Raw genomic sequence first — 23909 nt, 5'->3', positions numbered from 1 at the left:
AAGTGCAGATGCTCTGGGCAGAACACACTGGGCCTAAGCGTGGAGGCATTACCAAGAAGCCGTCACCGGAAGCTCTGAACAGCACCCGCGACGTCAGAACACCATTTATCTGGTCAACGGCAAGACTCTTAAGCCTCACAGAGTGGGCAGAATCATCATGTACCCATCTGAGCTGGTATGTGTCCATTTCTACAAATCTGAATTTTGCTGGAAAGTTTTACCTACACAAACAAACATGCAGAAGCATGTGAAGACAAAAGCTGGAGGAGACATTACTCCTTCCAACGAGGAGAGGTACAGGCAAGACACTTGACTCAAGCAATGCTTTTCCTTCACAGAAGTCAGCGACTTTGAGCTGGGGTTCCAACTCTGCCTGATGCTCGCACAGGCACCCCACCAGCCTCGTCGACAACCCCCAAAAGAGAACCCTGCGCCAGCACAGTCCAGCGGGCCAGAGGTGAGAAAGGGCTCAGCAACATGAGTCACTGGCATTCTGTGACTTTCTGGCAACTCGACCTTTGGGGGAATAACTCCTCTAGGATTGAGATCATGTTCTTAAGACGGGAGGGTGGTAAGACTCAGTCACTCAGGTACCGAGATGGTGTTCCCCTTCCAGGGAGTCCACGGTGGGTGGTGAAATGGATCCAGGACAGAGTTAGGATTCTGGAAATTATTCCCAACTCCATACAAACCACTGCCCCTCTGGGACTCAGTTCCCTCATCTATAAACTGAGGATGACTAGACGAAACAATGGCTCAAGTCTCCCCTTTCAGCTCAGAGACTGTCTAACAAGAAAAGCATAAGAACACTCCTCCCATCGTAGGACTGTCAGGACTAAATGAGATAAACCATATCCAGTGCTTGGCAGAGTGCCTGGCACATGGAAAGTGCTCGATAGAATTCAGTGCTGATGATGGTGGTGGCAGTCATGGTGGTGGCGGCAATGATGCAGTCCATCATCTAACCCCACCTCCTCCTTATTAGGACACCACTTGCTTTCCAAGTTCCACGTCCACGAAGGCGACCCGTCACAGCACCCACCACAACTTGCGATCATACGCTTATTCATATCATTCTGTCCAGTGCCCTTCTCCCTGCACACCATGAGCATGGTGACCACATCTGCATTTACATGCACCGAACAGTAGTGTGGAGCACGGTGCCAGGCACACAGCAGGCTCTCCCCTGTTTTTTATGAATGAACTGTGTGTATCGAATAGAATGGTTAACGTCAAATGATTTTAGGACAGTGTTCTGAGTGGCACTTTATAGGAGTTCACTCATCTCTTCCTCATAATAACTCTGTAAGGTAAGCACTCTCAGTATCCCCACTTCTCAGCTCAGGAAACGTGTGGAGAAGGTCAGTAACCTCTCCACGTTTACATGCAAGCGGCACAAGTGGGATTTGGACTCAAGCAGTCCCACTCTTAGCCACTCTCTCTGATGTCTATTCTACTTTCACTGGAGAGCCCAGCTTCGGCTGCAGGAAAAATCAGCTCCCCCAAACTCAGAAATCTAAAAGCAGGGCCACAGCTATGCCAAGCCCCAGGGTCTGCCCTACCCCAGAGCAGCCACATTAGCACAAGAATGCTCCTCGCATGCAGCCTTCACCCCCAGAACTCTAACTTCTGCTTCCTGCAAGTAGCAACAGGTTGTTATAGCAACCGAAGTGCACCAGAGCTGGGAGGAGGAGGAAGGGTAATTTTAGCATCACACGGGCAGACTTCAGAAGTAAGGTCTTTGAGGTATTCCTGAGTCTGCTCCCTAGATGGCCTTGTAGAGGGGTTGTCTCTTTGTGTTCTCTTAAACACATGTAATACTGTGATATACATGTACGGGGATGGGGGGTGGGGAAGAGGAACAGGTAGACTGAAAACTAAAATAAAATAACGAAGGGGGAGGGATGAGAAATCATCCCCAACGTCATCACCTCATTCTTCAACAGGAAAGAGAGAAGAGGATGTGTGTGAGGGGAAACATGTTTTGGTGAGTGACTATTTCATATAAATTGTTTAATTCTTGTGTTCCTCACCATCTATAGCCCCCAGAAAAGTACCTGCTCCTGTCACTCGGATCACTGATACTAACCCCAAAGGAACCCACTGGGCCTTCCGCTCCTCCTCCGTGGTAACTATGGTAACCCCCACGCCGCCAAGGGAAGAGGCTGGAGTGAGAGGCGTCAGGAGACGCCTACTGGAGAAGTGACTTCTGGAAAGATAACTCAGTGAATGGGTCTGCTCCGCCTCTGCCTCCAAGCTCTTCAGAACCTGCAGAGCCACTGTGTGTTTGAGGGAGGGGAAATCACAGGCCCCAAGGCCACGAAAGAGAAGGTGCTCCTTGGGTCTGAGAACTCAGGGAGGGGCACTCGGCATTTTCCCATCCATCCCTGGGTTTGTTCAAAGTCTCGGACAAAATCTTAGCAGAATAAGACTTCCTTTAAATTATACATTCCTGGGGCTTCCCTGGTGGTGCAGTGGTTGAGAATCTGCCTGCCAATGCAGGGGACACGGGTTTGAGCCCTGGGCTGGGAAGATCCCACATGCCGCGGAGCAACTAGGCCCGTGAGCCACAGCTGCTGAGCCTGCGCGTCTGGAGCCCGTGCTCCGCAACAAGAGAGGCTGCGACACTGAAAGGCCCGCGCACCGCAATGAAGAGTGGCCCCCACTTGCCACAACTAGAGAAAGCCCTCGCACAGAAACGAAGACCCAACACAGCTAAAAGTAAATAAATAAATAAAAAATTAAAAAATATATATATATATACATTCCTTAACCTCTGATAGAAGACCAACGAGCTCCAATATCTTCATAAATGAAAACTGTAAAATTGGTAGGGAAGTGCTGTAAAAGTGGAAGAAAAATCTTGGCCATGGTCCCTCCTTCAAACTAGGGCCATTCCTCCCTCTGAATAACCCTGACTGAACCGAACATCTCTGTCACGCCCTAATGATATTCATTTTTAGAAAGCAGATGCACTTAGTTGGGGGCTGAGGGGAGAGCCCACTTCATTACACTTCAGCTATGTTTTTCCCACCTACAGGCAGGCATCTCTCAAGGCCATTTCACAACTGAGTAAAATCCACACCTTCTCCACAAGTAAGAGGGTGATGTTGCCCAAAACCCCCTGCAGGTGGCGCAAGGGACTGCGGCCGAATGACTCAGCTCCAGGGGAAAAAAAAAAAAAAACAGGAAGAAAATCTTGAAAATCTTTTTGCTTTCATTGATTCCAATGAAAACATCTTGCCCACAGGTGGTCTCTAACACTCTACTGAAGGTCAATCTCGCTAGGGTTGTCTAGTGATTTAATCACAGGGCGGGGGACCCCAGAGAATCCACCTTTAATAAATGAATATAATTCCCTTCTCAGTCTTTCAGTAACAGGTTAGAGTCAGCCAACTTTCAGCTATAGTCCCTCCAGGTCAGCTATAACAAATGGTGACCTCTGGGTTGAAGCAGTCCCGCTTTTTGACTTGCACAATGTGTAATATATATTTTTAAATTATTTGCCAGCATTTTTTTAAAGCCAGGAAATTTCATATGAAACTCTTTTTCAGTTTCTCTTGAAAAAAATGTAAAGGTCTAACGACAGAGGGCTCCTTTTCATACACAGCTAAAGTGGGCTAAGAAGAGGGTCCCCATGCCCACAGGGGCCTATATGCAACCCCTGTCCTAGGCTCCAGTCCTGGACCTCCACAAACAATATGATTCCATGGTGTCCAAACACACCAGGTATCTACTCACACAAAAGAGGCGTGGTTTCTACCTTTGGATGATTTATGAACTAGCACAACACGATTAGATGTCAAAACACTAGAATGACAGCTCTGGGGTTGACCCCTCAGTCTTACTTCAGACACTTGTGAAGAACAAATGAGCTGGGCTCTAAGCTTATTCGCCCAGGATTCCCTGAAAATGGTGGACTTAGATTTTCTGAAGAAGGTGTTGTGTTTCCCAGACCTCCTGCCCTAAAATCCAAGAACAAGGCTTGCGAAATTCTCACCTTGGCAGCCCCAATCTGCTCCTTTCGAAATTTCTCCAAGGGAGTGATGAGCACTTCGCTGGCATTCTCAATCTGGAGAGGAAAAGCAGAGGGGTCAGGGAGGGGGACAGAGAAGCAGGGTCAGTAAAGAACTGCAGCAGTCCTGGCACAAAAGGCCTCCCCATGCTTCAGTATAAGATCTCAGTAAGCACAATGGTGCACGTGTCACCTCTTCCTTACACCTGAACCAACAGCATGCCAAATCGAAATCTAGTCATCAGTCCAAAACACGACATTCTTCCTGTGCATGAGTAAGAGAGGTTCTTTAAAAATAAAAACGAGGACCTCTAAAAACGTAAGCAACCACATTGAAGGCAGAGCGGAACTGGTGGCAGAGTAGGGTCTAAATTTCAAGCTTCAGGTGACATCTTCTTGTAAATGCTCATTCAGCCAAGTTATATTTAAGTAGATATATTTAAAGTAGGTCAACATTGAGTCTAGGTTAACCCTCCCCCCAAAAAAACCTCCACTTTTGGTGGTATGAAAACCACCCAAGCCTGATTCTGTGTAGCCCTACCAGTTCTGGACGGGGATCAGGATGCTTGTGCCTCCTGGCCACTGGCTGCTTTTCAACTTCATCTCACCGCACTCACCCTCTCAGGTCCTGCCCTCAACTAAACGGTCACCCGAACGCACCTCAAATGGGCCAAACCTGCCCCACTTCTGAGCCTTTGCATTTGGCTGTTCCCGCAGATGCTTTGTCCCCAAATCCTTGTGTGCACAACTCATTACTTATTGTAATTCAGGTTTCACCTTAAAGGTTACCTCTTTAGAGAGGTCTTCTCTGACCACCAATGCAATCCAAAGAAACTTCCCACTACCCCACCAAGTGTTTTCTTCAGAAGATGTAAGCCAGCTGAAGTTTTCTGGTTCAGCATTACAAGACATGCACATGCATGCACACACATGCACACACATGCGCACACACACATGCCACTCTCTCGTAAATGTTCACTTGTCCACCACCATCCCCAAAACACAGAAGAGTGCTGAAACAAAGGAGCACTCAAACGTTTTTCAATGACTAAATGAAAGAATGATTTCTTGATTGGCTGCCAACTGTGTGACCACAGGCAAAACATTTAACCTCTCTGGGCTCTAATTTCCTCATCTGCAAAATGAGTGGGGTGGATTGTTCCAGCTCTAAGATTCTATGGTCTTTTCTAAGACAGCACAATATTTTACAATCTTTCCTCTTAAGTCATTCATTGCTCACTCATCACTCAACTAATTATTTCAGGAATCTCGTCGCAACAAAGCATTATTTTTCTAAATCACATGCCTATCCATTGCAATGAAACCAACAGAGTAAATGCCAGAAGCCATAGATGGAGACAGCAAAGAACTAACTAGACAATGTGAGGGGTAGAAGGTGGCAGGTCTCCAAATTTATTGCCATTTGCCTTTTCTTCAATTTCGAGAGCGCTTATTTTAAAAGAGAGCATTTTAACTCTAGAGTGTTGCAATGTTATTTAACTTGCTTGATTTTTATTGTCATTTGATGTTGCTTTATTGGCTCACTTATTTCAGTCTTTTCCACAAATAAAGTGCAAGTCTCTGAAACTCACAATGGAGCTCTGAGCCACTAAGCCATTGGTTCTCAACATTAGCTGAAGGTTAGGCTCACCTGGGGAGCTTTTAAGATGCCCGATGTCCAGGCCACGTTCCAGACCAATAAATCAGAATCTCTGTACTTCAATCCAGGCATCAGTGTTTTTTAAACTCCCCAAGTTGTTCCAGTGGGCATCCATGGGGGAGAATCCAGCCCTAACTAGATGCTAAATATACAAAAGCCCTAACTTCCTACCTGGGAATCAGGACACCCAAGTCCTTGTCCCAGTCCTGCTACAGCACGCTATCAGCCTTCAGGAGACCTCACTTTTCTTAGCTGTCAAACGAGGGACTGCACACGGTGAGGAATAAGGTCTGTCTGGGTCTAAGAATCTATGACTATGTAATTTCCACTCAGTTCCAAGCACTGTGCTGATATTCGAGGCACAGCAGTCCGTTCTCTGCCCTTCAAGAACTCATATTTCCTATGGGACACAGACACGTGCAGTGACTATCAGGACACAGTGTGGTACATGCAGAATCAGAGGCATGAACTAGACATTCAGAAAACACAAAGGATGGCCAAATATCCCGGGGAGTCAGGGAAGGCTTCCCAAAGAAGGTACAGCTTTGCTAGGCTAAGGTGAATTGATGATGAAGCCGTCACAGGGTGAGGAGGTAAGGAAGGGGCTTGCGATGGCCAGATACTCAGACGCAGACAGTAGAAACTCGATTCACTGACATTAATAATAAAATTGCAGAGGCAAGCTGGAAAGTATAATCCAGTCATTGTTCCCTTACCCCAGACCTTAGCAACCTGCAGGGTATTCATCGTGATTTGCTCACCATACCCTCCACCCCCAAATAATAACTCTGCCAAGAATCAGACTCAAAAGAATCACTTCCCTTTCTGAGGCACTAGCACGTGCACAAACACACAAGCCTTCCTCTGCCTCCACCCACTACCATCCCTGCTGCTGCCGCTGCCGCCGCCCTCCTGATTCTGGTTCAAGCACCCAGCAGTGAGCAATCAAGGCAAATAGTGTCTCTCTTTGCAGAGCAGAAAGTGAGAGGTTTCTGCTCTGGTTAGAGTTTTAAAGAAATGCCAGCTTCTTTGGTATCACATGCACTTGGGTTTGAATCCAGGCTGTGCTACTTAATAACTGTGTGATCCTGGGAATGTTACTTAATAGCTGTAAACCTTGGTATCTTCATCTGGACAACGGTGATGATAAAGGTCCCACTTCAACAGAGTCATCATGAGGGTTAAAACAGAAAATGCATGGCTACATGCCTTGGTAGAGGCTGTGAACTGAATTGCATCCCCTCCAAAATTCATATATTGAAGCCCTAACCCCTGTTAAATTAAACAAGGAGGCCATTAGATTGAGGTGACTCTAATGCCTTAGCAGCCTACATAAGCAAACCAAAACCTCAAGGTTAAGAAACTGAAATCTAAGAAACTGAAACCAATCACAAACAACTAGACTTTCCCAAATAAGGCAACCGCTTAAGCTAGAGCCAATCAAATAATTTCCTTGCTTTGTTTCCACATCTGCTATATAAAAGTCTTTGCCCTACCTCCTGTTGATGGAGTGCTCCTAACCACTTCCGGGTTGGTTCTGCCCAATTTGAATCAATTTTTGTTTAAATAAACTTAAAAATTAAACATGCCTCAGTTTATCTTTTAATACCCCCAATGTGATAGTATTGATATCTGGAGATGGAGCCTTTGGAGATAATTAGGTCATGAGGAGAGAATCCTCGTGATGGGATTAGTGACCTTGTAAGAGACAGGAGAGTTTCCCCAACCCTTTCTCTGCCCTGTGAGAAAACAGCAAAGCGGTGGCTGTCTGCAAGCCAGGAAGAGGGCCCTCAGCAGGAACCAAATCAGCCAGCAACTCGATTTTGGACTGCCCGGTCTCCACAACTGTGAAAAATAAATGTTTGTTGTTTAAGCCACCCAGCCTATGGAACTTTGTTACGGCAACCCGAGCAGACTAACACAGTAGACTTAGTCCTGAAACCACTGGCTGTTAGTATGGGAAGAGAAGGAAAATCCTCATTGATGACTCTTCCCTGGGCCTCTGGAGCACTGCTGCCTAGAGACAAGCCCACCTGGCGACAAATCAGCATGCAGCTTCATTCCTGATGGCTCAGGAATAAGAGGGAGGCCCAAAAGAGCTTCCTGTGGATCCAAAATCCCTCATCTGTGAATGCTGAACCACATCAGAATAAAGCCTTGTACAGAAAATCTCTCTTAAGAACCTGGAGGGCAGTGTTTGATTCTTGAAGTTGCACACTGCCTGTCTTTGAAGAACTTCTTATAGTTCCCATCATTTACTAAGTACCCCTTGATTGGATGCCTACCAACATGGCAGGCACTGTGTTAGGTACCCTGGAATTAAAAGTGAAGGAGAGCTCTTGGATGGGTTTAATAAGGTGAGGAGGAGGGGAGCAGGGTGGGGCACCTTCATTCCCATTCTGCCAGTAAGGAATCTCAGGCTCCCAAAAGTTAAATAATTCAAAAGATCCACCTTAAGTCATATACTTTATATATACACCTTATAGTGAATCTTTAGGACAACAATGTGGTTCTACGTTATCCAGGGTAACCCTTTAAATATTTACAAAAGGTTTCAAACCCAGCAAGGGTGAGAAGATGAGGCTTGCTCGTGAGCCCAGAGCACTCAAGCGGCAGAGCCTGGACTCAAACCCTGTTCTTCTGACAGCAAATCCTGTGTTCCCTCGATGTGACCACACTGTCCAGGACCAAGGGCAGCCCAGCCATACTCACCATCCGTATCCGTTCATCTTCAAGATTCCTGAGGACAGTGGCAAACTCCTGCAAAGACCTTGCTGAAAAAGAGAAAGGGGCCATGAGGTGGAAGTAGAGTGACAGGCCTTTGGGAACCCTTCCAGATACAGCTATTGTGTTATGGACTGAAATCCCTTGGCATATGCAGAGACCTAAAGACAACTCTTCCCAAGGCTCCCCTTATCTTTTCATCATTAACCATTAAGGATGACCCAGAAATGCAGGATAATCTACCGGGCACTCTAGCTAGGGAAGGGTTTCCTTCAAGGAAAAGACCTGCCTGTTCCTGAGAGAACCCAGGACTGATGGGATGTTGGCCAGCTCCCAGGCTCCAGGCTGGACCAGGCAGAGTTCCTCTTCGGAGTTCAAGGATTTCCTGCCCAGGATTGGACCTCCTCAACCTTTGTTGTGGGGTTGCGTCAGAACCCAACCTTTTCTTTGCACCAGAGCTAAACAAACAACACTGCTGGCATTGGAAGCCATGTCTCTGGCTTTTCCTTGGGTTCCTCCTCTCTGAGCCCTCAAGCCCCTTATTATTGCAACACAGCTGGCAGCACAGCAGTCAGATGTGGACAGTCTCTTTCGCTGGAATTATTCCAAAGGGAATAAGCATTGCATACAATAGCCCTAAGGATATTCGAGACATTCATGTAATGCTGGGAAAAACATCTGTATATTCAGGAGTTACAACAATGATACGTTTTCACGGCTCTCAGCTGTCTCCTAGTTCCCTCTGCTCATCCCCAGATCCTGATTTTCTGGATGCTAACAGGGAATCCATAAGCATTTGGTGACTTAATTCAATGTAACTTGCTCAACTTTTGCTCACTTAATGGAGTCAACCAAGATGCCCAATGGAAGAATAAGGTGCAATGACTAGGCCCTGACAAAGACACGTGTCTTGACACTGCAAATCCTCTGTGCTCAGTGTTGCCCACAGAAGATGGACAGGGGATGGTGAAGAGCGACATGGGGCAGCAAGCTAACAAATGGTAACCTCCGCTCTCAGCCTCTTGTTAAGGAAAATGCATGGGAGAGGTGGGGCCGTGACCCAGACACGAAGCTCCTCTCCCCATCCGAAGGCAGCGACAGCTACATAGCTCTAGCCAACTGTTGCCAGGGCAGAATGAGGGGCCGGCTGCTCAGGCTCCCCAATTTTCAAAGAAGCTAGAAAACTGGAACTTTACATAAATTCAACTTATATGGTAATACAATTTTAAAAAATGAGTGCCCAAGAAAACATGGCTGCATTAGGACCTCAGCCCATGAGCCATCACCTGCAACCTCTGATCTAACTCTTCTCCCATCTACCCGTGTTCTGCTTTTGCTCTAATTCTAAAGTACTGTGGTTGGGGGGAAGAACGTTGCACAGCCAGCCAGAAGCAGAATGCTAACAGAGGGCGGAGATAGGAGCCCCACAGCGAACCTTCCTGCTTTCTCCTTCAGGCCGCAGGGTGAGAGCCACTGCAATCCCAGGACTCTGAGGAGAAGCCCTGGAGAGCCCCGGGCCCTGACCCTCACTCAACTCTGCCCGCTCCACTCTTAATACTGACTTCTTAATTTACAACTCTTACATACTCCCTATTCCAGGGGAAAGACTCAGGGAGGACATTGAAAGCTGTGGTACACAGTGAACTTTTTAAACTCTTGCATGTGGTTATGACTTACCTATGCACATTTCATCATCTGTTTCTGCATCTCCTATGCACTGAAACTTAAATTCATTTAAGGAATCTGCAAATTTCCGCTTCGCTGAAGACAAATCTAGCAAAAAAAAAAAAAAGAGAGAGAGTAAAAAATACGAATTACTGAAATAAACCTGCTTTCATGTTTCCTGCATTTTTTAGTCCTTTTACTAATACAGCAGCTAGCAGATCTGTTCCTGAGTCCACCTCAGAGCACAAAAGAATGTAAATTCAAAAGAGTGAATAGTTGTTTATAACATGAAATAATTCAGAAGTTAATATTTTTGCTACATTTGCTTTAACAAGTCTGGTCCTCACTCTCTAATTCCTCAGGCCACACATCGAGTCCTGCCGCCTCCACCTGACACCAGTGGGGGTCAGTGAAGCTGCCCTCACATCAGACTCAACAAGACTCCCCACCCCAGCGCAACGCACCGGCACTGGGTAGGGAGCTGGCACAAAGGGCTTGGAACTTCACAGGAGCACCCGGACCTCCCCTTCCAACTCAAGGACGCAGGAGGCCCGAGTTCTCAGAACCCTCTGGGCTCCACTCAAAGCAGAGCAGCCGCCAACCTGACGAATCTCCACCTGAACCAGTTTCCTGGGTCACCTCGTTCCACTGCTGCCCCGAGAACAAAGCCCTGGCAATGTTCTGAGTTGGGGTAAAAACACACCCCACACATGGTATCTATAAAGAAACCTCTTGGAGGTCGTTGTCAAATTTAAACAAATAAGCTTTCGTTTAAGACAGTAATAAAAGCCAATGATCCTTCCTGAACCCTCAGCTTCTGTTAAGGGTATAAACCACCGAGGCACCTTTAAGTGGCCTGACAGCCAAGGCTGCTCGGCACAAACGTGCTTAACTTAATTCCATGTGCAGCCTTCCTGCAGATTAGGCTAATCATTCAAATTACCCTCGGACGTGTTTCCCTCATTGAAGGGGAAATGGCATTATGTTCAAATTCCCAGAGGACGGAAATATGAGGCATAACTGGCAACGAGGTCTGGCTTTAATAAGGTACTGGGGGGAGTGGAGGGCGGGGATTCTGGCTTCACAGATCAACAGAGCCTCTTGGAATATAAGCATCCATGATCCTCAGCCCTTCTCTTTAGCTCTTAGATTTGTCCCTCGAGGTTAGGGGTCACGTGTTTTCCATCTACTGGTCTGTTTGTTTCCTCTCCAGGTACCTGGCACTGCACCCTGCTCAGCACATGATGAATAATGCGCGTGTATGGAGGAGGGGGTTGGGGGACTGTACACAAATCCAGCTGCCGGTGTTGAGTTCACCGATCCCAGTGTTCATCCCAAGCAATGGTGCCAGTGGAAGAGCCAAGCAGGGCCGTCCTGCCGTTCTCAGGTCTGAGGCTCAGACCACCGTATGGATACCAGGGGCTCCTGCTCCAGGACCACCCCCCTCCCAACCTGAGCTCGGATGACGCGGGTCCCGAGCTAGCCGTGGCTTGTGCAAGGCCCTCCACTGGCTCGACACCAGAAGAGTAAGGCACTTGGAGTGGAGGAGAACACAGAAGCCAACGGCCAGCAGTCTCTGGTCTCTCCCTGGTTCGGTCAATTTAATGGAATGGTTCTTGGCCAGAAGTCCAAAGATGCTGACAGGGAAATCAGGCATCTCTTAAGACTGGCCAACCCAGGCTGAGGAGATCCCCGAGAACACACATCACTCCCTGGCAAGTCAAGAAAGAAACAGATGCATCTGAAAGTCAGAACACTGTGGGGAGGAAGGACAGGGGCGGCCACAGGCAGGCAGGCAGGAAGAAAACGAGGGAGAATAATCTTTCCCAGACAAAGACAAAGCCCTCCAAGAGGCCCCACGTGTGGGGTGCATGGAATGTGGGCAGGTGGTACTCAGTCTTGGCTTTGCCAGAATGTTCCCCTGATCAGAACTCACAGAGAAAGACCTGAGCAAAGAGCAAGAACAGGACTGCTTCTCTATCCATTCAGCAACCCCCCTGTGCCTCCCCAATGGGGCAAGCAGGACTCAAGTTGGACCATCTTCTCAACAAAGTGGAAAACGAGAGAAAAGTCAGCCAGGCTTGGGAAAGCTCCCAGCGCACACCTGAAAAGCCGCGCTGCTGGGGGCAGCTGCCAGGCAGGATCAAGGAGTGGCTAATACTGCACGACGGGGCCTCTGTGGGGCCTTCCACAGGAGGCCCACTGAACCAGGAGCAGGCCTGTTAGCTTACAACCAGAAGGTAACCTGATTTCCCTGTGCGGTGGCACACAGCACACCCCGAGAAGCGCTGTAGGCCCCACGAAGCCGATAAAGAGGCCGGTGCCCTGGATGGGAGATTAGGTAACGAGTCCTGGTATGGAGTCAATACTGGGCTGTGGGCCCAGGAGGACAGCTGGGTAGAGTGAGAAGCCCAGTTATTGGAATCTGAAAAAGAACTCACCATGGGCTTGAACGACACACGCCAGACACAGCACTCTCTGGGTAAAGGTACAGTGGACACCTGCTGTTTCCTTGTTCAGCATCTACTCCCCGGCCTTAGGAACATCATCTCCAGCTTGCTCTGAAGAACCTCCCTTCTCCACTTGCGCTACATGGGGTCCTGGTTCTACACTGGTCAACCCCTTCCCCAGCCCCTTGCCCTCACCGCAACCTCCACTGGCCCCTGGGTTCGAGTTTCAGCTCCACCATTTACCAGCTATGTAACTAATCCTGGGTTAGTCATAAAGTCTCTGTCAACTCACCTCACAGAAGTTGTCAGCCTCTGAGTGAGGAGACCTACCTAAGCTGCGGGGCTGTCAGGAGAGCCAGCGAGACACATGGGGTAAGCACTCTGTACGCTGTCAGCTTCAGTTCTAGGCAAGGCTGGGCTACTCTTCCTTAATACATAAGTCCTCCAGTAACAGGACCCAGGGAAGGGAAGCATGATTACCTGTACTGAGAGCTCAGAGAAGTTAAAGGACTGACATAAGAGCACACAACCTCTAAGAAGTGGATCTGCAACTCGACCAAGTCCTCTGAACTGAGGTCTTTGTGGGCACACCATGCTGCCTCACCCCATTCAGATCAACTCCTCTCCATTACTTGGGACAACAGAGAGGACATCAAAAAGAGAACACCCAAAAGCCACTGCCTCTTGGCTACTGCCACCCAGTAAGAGTGCTGGCATCTTATGTAGGTGATCATGTTGGATATGCAGCTGCACAGAGACTTCTTTCTGGAGCCTTTCACTCCGATGCACACAGGAATCTCACACGCACATTCCAGTAAGAGGAGAGGAGAAGGCGGGGAGGCTGGTGCTGGGTGCATGCCAAGCTTCGTGGCCCCCTGCTCATATAACCCCACTGTTTCATGTTCAGGCAGTGCAAGACACAGCGAGGAGCCAAGCAGAGGCAATAATATTTACTTTGCAGAAACATCTGTTGCTAGAAAGGCAGAATGCTGGCCAAAGTAGAGAGAAGGCGTGACTGGCAGCCTCCAGGGAGGACAAGGATCTGCTTTACAGAGTAAGTAGGCTCTGCCGCTGAGTGAGGAGACCAGGCGGGTAGGGATATGGAAGCAGCTGGAAGTCTGGGCCACGACGGGCTGCTTCTAAAGCTGCCTGCTCACTCAGGGACCAGAGAAAAGTGCCCTTCTCTTCCTGGAGATGCCATGCTCTGCCACAGCAGACACTAATTCTGCAGAGTTTAAGAGAGTAAGCCAAGCGTAAACGTTTCTTTCACCAAAACAGCTGGCTTATCCTAATTTTTTAAGTTAGAATATACCTTGATTTACACAAGCTTTACCAGTAATAGCACAAGTCAAGCCACTTCCTTTTTTTCCTTTGGTAAAACTTAACACACATGTGCACAAACACACAGGCTCATGAACACGCACATAATGAAGGACTCAAGGTAACCTTACAATTGTATGTATTTTCAGTGCATCTGACCTCCAAAGTTACCAAGATTGGATATAACTACCCTTAAAACGTTTTGCTATTCTGTCACATGTTCCTGGACTTAGAAACTGATTACAGTTAATAAAGACCAACTGCCAAAAGAAGCACTTGCAACAGGATTAGCCTCCTGGCTGCTTAAAACACAAGAACACCAAAGTCCCCAGGCCTTGTTAATCTCTCCCTTCTCTGAAAGCCAGTTACACTTACACTCTGTGCCCCATCATCCTGCATTTGGAATGCACTCTGGAACTATTCATGAGTGGTTTTGTATCACAATGCACAATGAGTGCCTAGGAAAGGGCTGAACAAGGTAGCCCTCAAAACCTGTTGCATCCATCTGATTGGCCACAGCAACACAACTTGGCTTGTCTGGAGTGTCTGAGATTCCCCAGATGAGAGGACCCACGATGAGAGCTGAGAGGTGGACGTGAGCCCGAGAGGTTGCAGCTTTTCCCCACAAGTCCCATTCCCAGGTAAAACTCAACACACTCAAAATGAAATTCTCTCTCCCCTCCTACCGGCTCCCCAGAGAGCCAACCAAGGGCCCCTTCCTATGTCCCTCACTGGGCAAAGGGCACCATCATTCACCCGGCCACACAAGTCAGAGTCAGACACCCATGCGTCGTCCTTGACGGCAACGGTGTCCTTCCCAAGTCTGTCCATTTTGCCTCCTAAGTATCTTGGTTCTGCACACTCCATCACTACCAGCAACCCCTAAACCAAATACCCCCATTGCCTGGATAACTGCAGCTGCCCCTCCCTGGTCTCCCCACAACCACTTTTGTCTCTCCGGCAGTTCTCCACCCAATCGTGTCGGCTCCAGCAGTGAACCCTGCAACGGTTTCCCAGAGCTCTAAGAACAAAGACCAAAGTCCCTTCCAAGGCCTGAGAGGTCCTGCAGGGTCTGGGCCACCACCTCCCAGTGGGCTCTAGAAACCCTGGCCTCTGCCAGTTCCTGGAACAGGCCCGACTCCTGCCGGCAGCCCTCAGCTCAACAATTCCTTCCTCCAGGAAGCCTTCCCTGACTCGTCTAATCAGACCAAACCCCACCCCAATTTCACTCCCAGAATCCTATGTACCTCTTCCTCACAGCAATTTTATATCGCTCAGATAATTATTTGATTAGTATCTCCCTGACCTGTAAGTTCCATAAAGTGAGGACTGTGCCCCTTCATGCTCACCACTGTATCCTCAGATCATGTATCCTCAGAACCTAGCGCAGTGCCTGACTGAGAGCGGTGTCACGGAAAGAACAAAGGGAGAGAGGAAGTCAGGCACTCCACTAGTTCATCACACTCAAAGGTGAAATTCCCGATTTTATGCTTGATGAGTGAAAAGCAGCAGATTAGGTACATTAGGTGAAACTTTCCAACTTATGTAAGTCTGGCTGGAGCTTACATATGTAAGAATGTGCTTGCTGTTAACATACAACCACCTGCCCTGATGCTCTCCATTGAGGAAGATTCCCACGGAGCTGAAGAAAGATCTGGCAGCATGCATGTAAAGTAAAACCTTCTCTACACCAAGTGACCAGGGAAAATGAGCTACAAACACGCCAACTGTTGGTCACAGCTAGGTGTCCCCTTTCAGCCCCAGCACGTCCCTAAGCCTGGAGCTAAAACAGATGTAAGGAGCATTCCCAGTTGACTCTTCTCTCTTTCCCCGTATCTGGGCAAGCTGAGAACACATCCTACCAAAACCTGTGCCTGGAGAGAGGCATTTCCCCAGGTCTGCAGGTGGCATTTTAAACTGAGTAACTGTAAGAAAAACAAGCGACGTCCCCTTGTTAAACGCCTGAACCCTATATTGTATAAGCAAAAAGAAACAGACCATGTCCAAATCTTACAATACTAACATTTGTCTAGTTTCTGTGATGTGCAGTCTTGCCTGTGGCCTCTAGATGGCGAGCAGCTGTATCAGAGAAGGTGTGCCAAGACTCAAGGATAAACAACAGGGCCAACCTTCAACCTGTCCCACTGATGAAGACACCAATCGGAGAAGCAAATGTCCAGTGGACATTTGTCAATCAGCAATGGAGGGAGGGGCCCTGGCCTCCATCGGGGAAGAAGTGTCCTAATACATTCCAAGAAGCTGTGTTGATCTTATCCATTCAAGCCTGAGACATGGAGGAGAAGGGCTGGAGGGATGAAGTCACCACCGAAGTGTCTCTTGCATTCTTTCAAATCTGGCTGGAGAAGACTCGGAAAACCTCTCATCTCTCCAAAGGGTGATATGCCCACCAACCACAACAGCCACAGCACGACATATAATGTGCATTCTGATTACACATCTGCGTGCTTTCCCTAAGGCCATTTCCCCTAGAACTTCATTTCCTAAATGAGGCCATAGCCAGCACTCACTCCGGAGAATCTGTTTTTTCAACCAGAGCACTAAGGGTAATTAAATTTTCAGAGCTGATTTTTAAAATGAAATCAAATAGAGAACAAAGAAAGGTTGTGTCATCCTTTTCCAGATGAGGTTTCTGATTCTATTTGCATGAAAACATCCTTCAAGAATAATATGGGAGACCAAACCCACCTTAATCTATATCAAAATAACTTTTAAATATATCATGCATTAGTTTATTGGATATTTACTGTGTAACATGTACCTATTAAGCAATTTAAATCATTTTGTCCCTACAACCATCGTACTGAGCACGTATTATTACTCCCATTTTGCAGACCGGTAAACAGACTCAAAGAGGTTAAACAACCTGTCAGAGCCACACAGTTAATAACTAGTAGTTTAAGAAACCTGGTCTCTCTGATCCCCAAACTCTTAACTATTATACCATATTGTCTAATTTACTCAAATATTTGAGAATCTAATATCAGTGTGCTCAAAGGAATAAAAAGATGGCACGTACACATTCCATATCCTGGAGGAGAACACAATTTAGAAGGGTCAATCTGTGTATACAAACATAAATTAAAGCAGTGCATGCTAAGGCAATCTGAGAGTTAAAAGAAAAAAAAGTAGCCACAGAAGTGTAAGAGGGATACTATTTCAGCTGGGGCCACTGAAGGAGGCTTCCCAGGAAAAAAAAAAAATAGGAAGTGGCATTTGAAGTGCACCTTAAAAGTTCAGTAGTATTTGGATATCTAGAAATGGGAGGAGGTGCAGGGCAGGGAGGCAGGGATGGGAAGGTATTCTAGAAGCAGGAATGGGAAGCAAAGAGATGCAAAAGGAGAGGACCTACCCAGAAATAGCAGGAAGCCCAGCTTGATGGATAGGAGATAAGACTGGGAAGAGAAGTTAAAAGGAATTGAATGCCAAGCTAACGAATTTGAACTTCATCCCCAAGGAAATGGAAACCAGATTTTTATACAGAAGAGAGACTAGATCAACTTAAACACTGATTAAGCCTTTCACTAAGGAGCTAGCCCAGAACTTAGTTTGGGAACTTCTACTCTGACTTTCCATCCCACTTCACCCAAGAACACACAACCACAGTCAAGGGGCTTTCTCCCTGTGGGATGACACCTCTCAACCTGGACAATGGTGCCCACCACTCAGCCTGGAGATAAGGAGAGCATGAGGGATTCAAAGAAACTCTGCTCCCTACTAAAAACTCCAAGTTCAGGTCCAGTTATGAGTGATCAATAGCATCATCACTGTATATACATAATTACAGCTGACCCTTGAACAACACGGGGGTCAATCACATATAACTTATAGTTGGCCCTCCGTATTCACAGTTCTTCCACATCTGCAGATTCAACCAACCACAGACCATGTAGTACTGTAGTATTTACAATGGAAAAATATCCACATATAAGTGGACCCACCCAGCTCAAACCCACGTTGTTTAAGGGTCAACTGTATATACAAATGATGTATACAAAGACATTTGTATTTCCCAAGTGCTATATTAGCTTTTCCTCATAAGAATATTGAGAGTTTAAGTGATTACATTTGATCTTTTATAGATAAGGAAATCAAGGACTAGCTGAATGACAGTGCATGTCACATAGTAGGTGCTTAATGAACATTTGCTAATCAATGATCATTATGTTAAGTGAGTCAGCATCAGACCTACAATGTATAAAAATTAATAAAATCTAATTAAAATAGTGTCAGGAGGCCAGAGGGCAAGCTCTCATGCCCTACAAATTTAGTGCTCAGGAGGAAAAAGAAAGACTTCCTCTTCTTGCCTGGCAAGAACTTAGCCAATGAGAGACTGTCACAAGTCAGCCAATGAAAAGCCACTATGCTTTGAACTCTCAATTCCTCCAATGGATTCTTTGTTTACTATAGCCCTCCCAGCTTCCTTCTCCCCTCTTTGAAAGGGTTCTCCTCTCCTTGCTGGGCAGGGACTCGCATGTGGCTCACCATGATTGTAGACTCCAAAGGGAAAATCTTTGTTGATTCCAAATAAACCCACTTTGTACTAGAGAAATAACTGGCAGTCTATTTGTTTGAGTTCAAGATTTTGGTGGCCCAAATGGGGATCCATAGAAGGCCCCCAATGACTCCAAGGCTGGTGAGCAAACAGGTGTGACACCCACTTCAAGCCCATTATTGCTCACTGCTTTTCTCACCAACCCTGGGGTTTGAGGGTAAGTTTTTCTCCCTCTCTCCAAATCCAAGCTTCTGCCCTCTTTGCGTTTTGAACCTCTGCAGATCTTATTTGGGATCTATTTTTAAGACTTTGTCCTTTCTGGTTAAGGCATTGTTCTATATTCAAGCACTCACCTGGCACTTCAGCCCGATTTTTGAAGTCAGGCTGTTCCAACTCAAACTGTGCTAGCCTTCAGTCCATTCCTTTTGGAATAGGGGCTGTTTCATTGGAAGTGTGCCACTTCAGCCTTTGGCCTGATTCCTTTTGAAGTAGGGGCTGGGGCTGTTCTACTGGAACTGTGCTGTTAAGCCTTTGGCCTAACTCCTTGGGGACTGAACTGCTGTAGTGGAACTGTGCTGTTATATCTTTGGCCTGACTCCTTCAGAATTAGGCTGTGTCATTAGAGCTATGCTGTGCGGCCTTCAGCCCAACTCTTTCAGGACCAGATTGTTCCCTTAGCACTGGCTGGTATTCGGCCTGCAGGCTGTTTGAGCTGTTCAGGCTGTTTGAAAATTACTCTCTGCTCAAGAGAAAAACCTCTGAGAGATGGGAGCCCAGTTTTGTGACTATTTTGAGGGCACTCCCCACATCGGGATTCCAGCCAATTTTCTTTAAATACCACAATCCTTCCTCAGGTGCATTTCTAACTAAATGGACCTACCTAACCAAAGGCAATTTAGACTATCAAAGCCATTATGGGGAACTTTTGAAATCCCCAAACTTTTCTTAAAACCGAATTGGACAACCACAGCTCAAAAATTTCCAAAACTGAATGAAATGCCTATTTTGATTGGTATTTTGAGGCTTCTAAACATTATCAGAAGCCTAAAATTGCCTTTCTGCAAAATAAGATCTTAAGATTAACTGAGACAAACAAATGATTAAAGAAAGATAAAGTGGCTTCTGAAGCCTCCAGCTCCTCTTCCCGGGTTCCTTTGTCCCAGGCTCTGCCTCTGGTGCCATCTTCTTCCTTTCCTTCTATGCCACCTACACCTCTATACCCTCAATTCCCCCATATTAATAAGTCTCTGGTCGAACTTCCCTTTACCACTGCCTGTTCCTCTAAACCTATCAGAACCTGATCCTCTAATTAAGTTTTCTGAGGATCCAGAGGCCAAACACTTAATTTCTTATATTCCCTGGACTAAAGTTGAACTGCAAACCACAGTCAAAGATCTTCCCAAAGTAACCAAAAATCCTCACAGATTTGCTGGGGAATTTAATATAGCCATTCAAATTTATCAACCTTATTGCTCTGACTTATATCTGCTAGTCATATGCTTGTAGGTGAAGGCCAGGCCCAGCATTGGATGAAAACTGCTAATAGGGAAAATCCTGAAGGTCCCTAGAATTACAACTGGGAGGCCAGCCCACTGACTTACTGTATTAACAGGCTCAGGCAATCACTAGGCAACTTCATCAGGGAATTCCTAGGGCTTTTCCAAAGTCTGTTGATCAAAACAAAATTCAGGCATTCAAACAAAAATCTGATGAACCTGTTCATAAGTATTACAACTAACTTCAGATTATTTTTAAAAGAAATTCGGGTCTTCCTTCAGATACTGATTCCATTCACACAGCTCTTAACTCTATGTTTATTAATGGGCTAAACTGGGACCTTTCCCTTCTAGTAAAAAGGACCAGGATGGAATAGGAAACTATGTCCACTCCAGATTTAGTTAATCTGGCAAACCAGCTCTCTCACACTGTAGATGAGTCACCTAAAAGGAAGACTGCTATAATTCTTAATCTTCAACTACAGCAAATGAAGGCCCCAAAATGAAACCAAAACCCTCCTAGTTTCTGCTGTTACTGTAAAGAGCCAGGACATTGGAAAAGAGATTACTACAAATTTAAGCACTTCAGTTACCTTCAGCTCTCAAACCAGCCTTTCCAACGTCCTCCCAATTCTCAATGGCGGGGCTGCAACGAACTATAGAGGCTCTTCCCAACCCTCCTTCTTAATCGGCTAGGAGAAATATTTCTCCAGATTATGGATGAATCTCTTCCAGTCCTGACATTGGAGCTACACTCTCGGTGCCCAACCCCACTATGACAAAACAGCCCTAGCCTCAGGATACTAAATGAGTTCAAATAGTGAGGATCTCTAATGAACCTCAAAAGGTTCCTGTCTCTGAACCTACTCCCTTTTGTGTAGGCTCTTTGAGAGATAACACCCTTTTCTCTGTAGTTCCTCTGCCCCATCCATTTATTAGGCTTAGATTTCTTAGAAAAGTATCATGCTGAAATTTCTTTCTCCTAAAGGGGAAAATAACTCTAGAAGTTGACAGTAGTCATCAAAGCAGCTAACCAGGTGAATTAAATGACTCTTTCACATCTTATATTTGTTCCATTTCTGATGATACTAGGGCTGATTCTGGAAACACTGATCATTTGTCCCTATTGAATCAGCTACCAACCTTCTTAGGGGCAAAATCTCCAACTGATATTGACAAAATTCATAGCGCACCTCGCATCAAGATTAAATAGATCCCTCAAAACCTCTCCCCAGAATTAATCAATACCCTATAAGAAGCCCTTCAAGGTACAAAGCCCATAATAGAATATTACAAGTCTCAAGGCCTCATTATCCCTTGCACTAGGCACTATTTCCTGTAATACTCTTATTTTTATGGTAAGAAGATCTAAGGGCCGAGGGTAGAGGTTTGTCCAGGACCTCTGAGCAAGAAACAACATTATCCCTCGACACCTTGCTGTTCTTAACCCTCATACATTACTAACATCCATTCCCACGGAAGCAAATTCTTTACTGTAATTGATGAATGCAGGGCATTATTTAGTATTCCAGTTGAAGTTAGCCAGCACCTCTTTGCCTTCACTTGGGAAGAAAAAACAATTCACCTGAACAGTAATGCCTCAGAAATTTATTTCTCACAAATCCTGAAGGCTGATTTGGATGATAAAAAGTTCTCTGGAAGTTCTATTTTGTTGCTATACGTTGATGATTTACTTCTTTGTTCTTCTTCTCAAGCCTCCTCACTGGAAGATAACGTACACTTGCTAAAGCTTTTAGCCTTAAAGGGACATAAGGTCACCAAGAAAAAACTGCAGTTTGCCAAAACCCAGGTTCAATATTTAAGGTATCTGATATCAGAACAAAGGCTACACCTAGATCCAGATAGGCTTCATTGTGTCATAAGTTTCCCAAAACCCAAAACTAAGCAACCAACTGTGAGGTTTTCTCAGGCTAGTTGGTTATTACTGAAACTGGATTCCAAATTTCTCTCTTATGGCCAAACTTCTGTGTGTTTTACTGAAGAACAACCACCCTGACCTAATTTTATGGGAAGAACCAGACAACACAGCCTTTTAAAGCCTTAAAGGAGAATTTAGTGAACCCACTTGCCTTTGGGCATCCCATTTATCAGATTCCCTTTTTCCTTTTTGTATAGGGAAATGAACGGAAGGGAACATCCCTGGGGTACTCACCCAAAAACATGGGGACCACCATCGACCAGATAGCATTACAGCCAGCAACTGGGCGCTATGGCACAGGGAAAACCCTCTTGCCTTAGAGCCATTACTGTCATTACCCTTTTGGTTAAGGCCAACAAGAAAATCATTGTGGGATCCCCTTTAACCATTTTTGTACCTCATGCAGTAGAAGCCCTCCCGAATTTTCATCACACTCAACATTTCTGTCAGCCACCTCACCTCCTATGAAGTCCTTGTGTTAACTGCTCCTCACTTATTACATTATAATACACTTCACCTAGCTACTCTTCTCCCCTATGTCACCGAAAAAGTCCCTCACAACTGCTCAATGCTGATAGATCACCTCCTGACTCTTTGTGATGACCTGTAGTAAATTCCTTTGTGTAAGGTTAACTTCTCGTGGTTCACTGATGCTTCTTATTTAAAAGATGACAGGGCTTCCCTGGTGGCACAGTGGTTGAGAATCTGCCTGCCAATGCAGGGGACACGGGTTCGAGCCCTGGTCTGGGAAGATCCCACATGCCACGGAGCAACTGGGCCCGTGAGCCACAATTACTGAGCCTGCGCGTCCGGAGCCTGTGCTCCGCAACAAGAGAGGCCGCGATGGTGAGAGGCCCACGCACCGTGATGAAGAGTGGTCCCCACTTGCCGCAACTAGAGAAAGCCCTTGCACAGAAACGAAGACTCAACACAGTCATAAATAAATAAATAAATAAATAAATAAATAAATAAATAAATAAATAAAAGACCGTGAATTTCTTTTTAAAAAAATAAATAAATAAAAGATGACAATGCGAACGTTGTGCTGGGTGTGCTATTTCAACTCCTTTTGATATTGTTGAGGTAACATCTTTACCTATGGCTACCTCAGCCCAACAGGCTGAATTATACGCTCTTACACAGGCCAATACGTTCGGCAAGGGCAAAACTGCCAGTATTTATACTGATAGTATATATGCTTTCAGAATAGCTCATGATTTTGGAATGCTGTGGAAGCAACATGGCTTCCTTACTTCCAGGAGAAATAAAATTTTAAATGGCCCCTATGTTCAGGAATTATCAGTTGTGATACTTTAACCCACCACTTTAGTTATTATTAAGATTCCAGGGCATTCTAAACTTGATTCTCCGGAAGCTATGGGAAATCACCTGCTGACATTTCTGCAAGGAATGCTGCCCTTAAAGAAACCAAGAGTAGCCAAACCTCTGTCATAGTCCAAATAAATAGTTCCCCAAATGGTAACTTAGAAAAGCTGGCTAGAGAAGCCTAACAACTGGCCTCAAAAAAGGAAAAACAAGGTTGAAAATTAAACAATCGTTGGTTTGATAAAAAGAGAAAGCACTGGTTCATCCCAAATAACAACCAGTCCTACTGGAGACTCTAAAATTCCCACTCCTCACCACTGCACATCCATTCAGCCATTGGTCTACTGACAAAATGATAGCATTTGTGAATCAATATTGGTGGGAAAGATTAACAAGACTGCAAAAAGTGCCTACCTCACTTGTCCCACTTGTCCAAAGTACAACCTAGGGAAGCCTGGGTACTGCTCTTCAACATTTTAAACTGCCTAATAGATCATTCAAGTCTGGCAAATAGATTTCATACAGCTTCCTCCCTCCTGTTGATATAAATATATTTTAGTCATTGTATGTTTTCATACTGGACTGAATGAAGCCTCCCCTTGCAGACAGGCTACTGCCTCTTCTGCAGCTAAAGTTCTTTTGGAAAAGATTGTCCCTACCTGGGGAACTCCTCTCAACCTTCATAATGATCATGGAACCCACTTTACTGATCAAGTACTTCAACAAGTCTGCACTGTTTGGCTGGTTTTATAACACTTTCCCTGAGCTTGGCTGGTTTTATAACACTTTCCCTGAGCTTAT

At 45.9% G+C, this 23909-nt stretch overlaps 1 protein-coding gene across 4 annotated transcripts in view; it reads right to left on the bottom strand.

Annotated features, from left to right (window-relative positions):
• Positions 1 to 23909, bottom strand: part of ARHGAP26 (Rho GTPase activating protein 26) — a 472115-nt gene that overhangs the window by 344637 nt on the left and 103569 nt on the right. For all 4 annotated transcript variants that reach the window (XM_057540933.1, XM_057540934.1, XM_057540935.1 and 1 more), the window contains exons 2-4: positions 10077 to 10172; positions 8388 to 8449; positions 4001 to 4072 (exon numbers count right to left, since the gene is read on the bottom strand). In XM_057540933.1, the coding sequence (XP_057396916.1) occupies positions 4001 to 4072; positions 8388 to 8449; positions 10077 to 10172 (230 nt within the window). The remainder of the gene's footprint in view (positions 1 to 4000; positions 4073 to 8387; positions 8450 to 10076; positions 10173 to 23909) is intronic.

This window comes from Balaenoptera acutorostrata, chromosome 2 (assembly GCF_949987535.1).
Source record: "Balaenoptera acutorostrata chromosome 2, mBalAcu1.1, whole genome shotgun sequence".
In the NCBI taxonomy this organism is placed as follows: Eukaryota; Metazoa; Chordata; class Mammalia; order Artiodactyla; family Balaenopteridae; genus Balaenoptera; species Balaenoptera acutorostrata.
The sequence above is the reverse complement of the archived record's forward strand: the minus strand, read 5'-3'. Positions and strand labels throughout refer to the sequence as shown.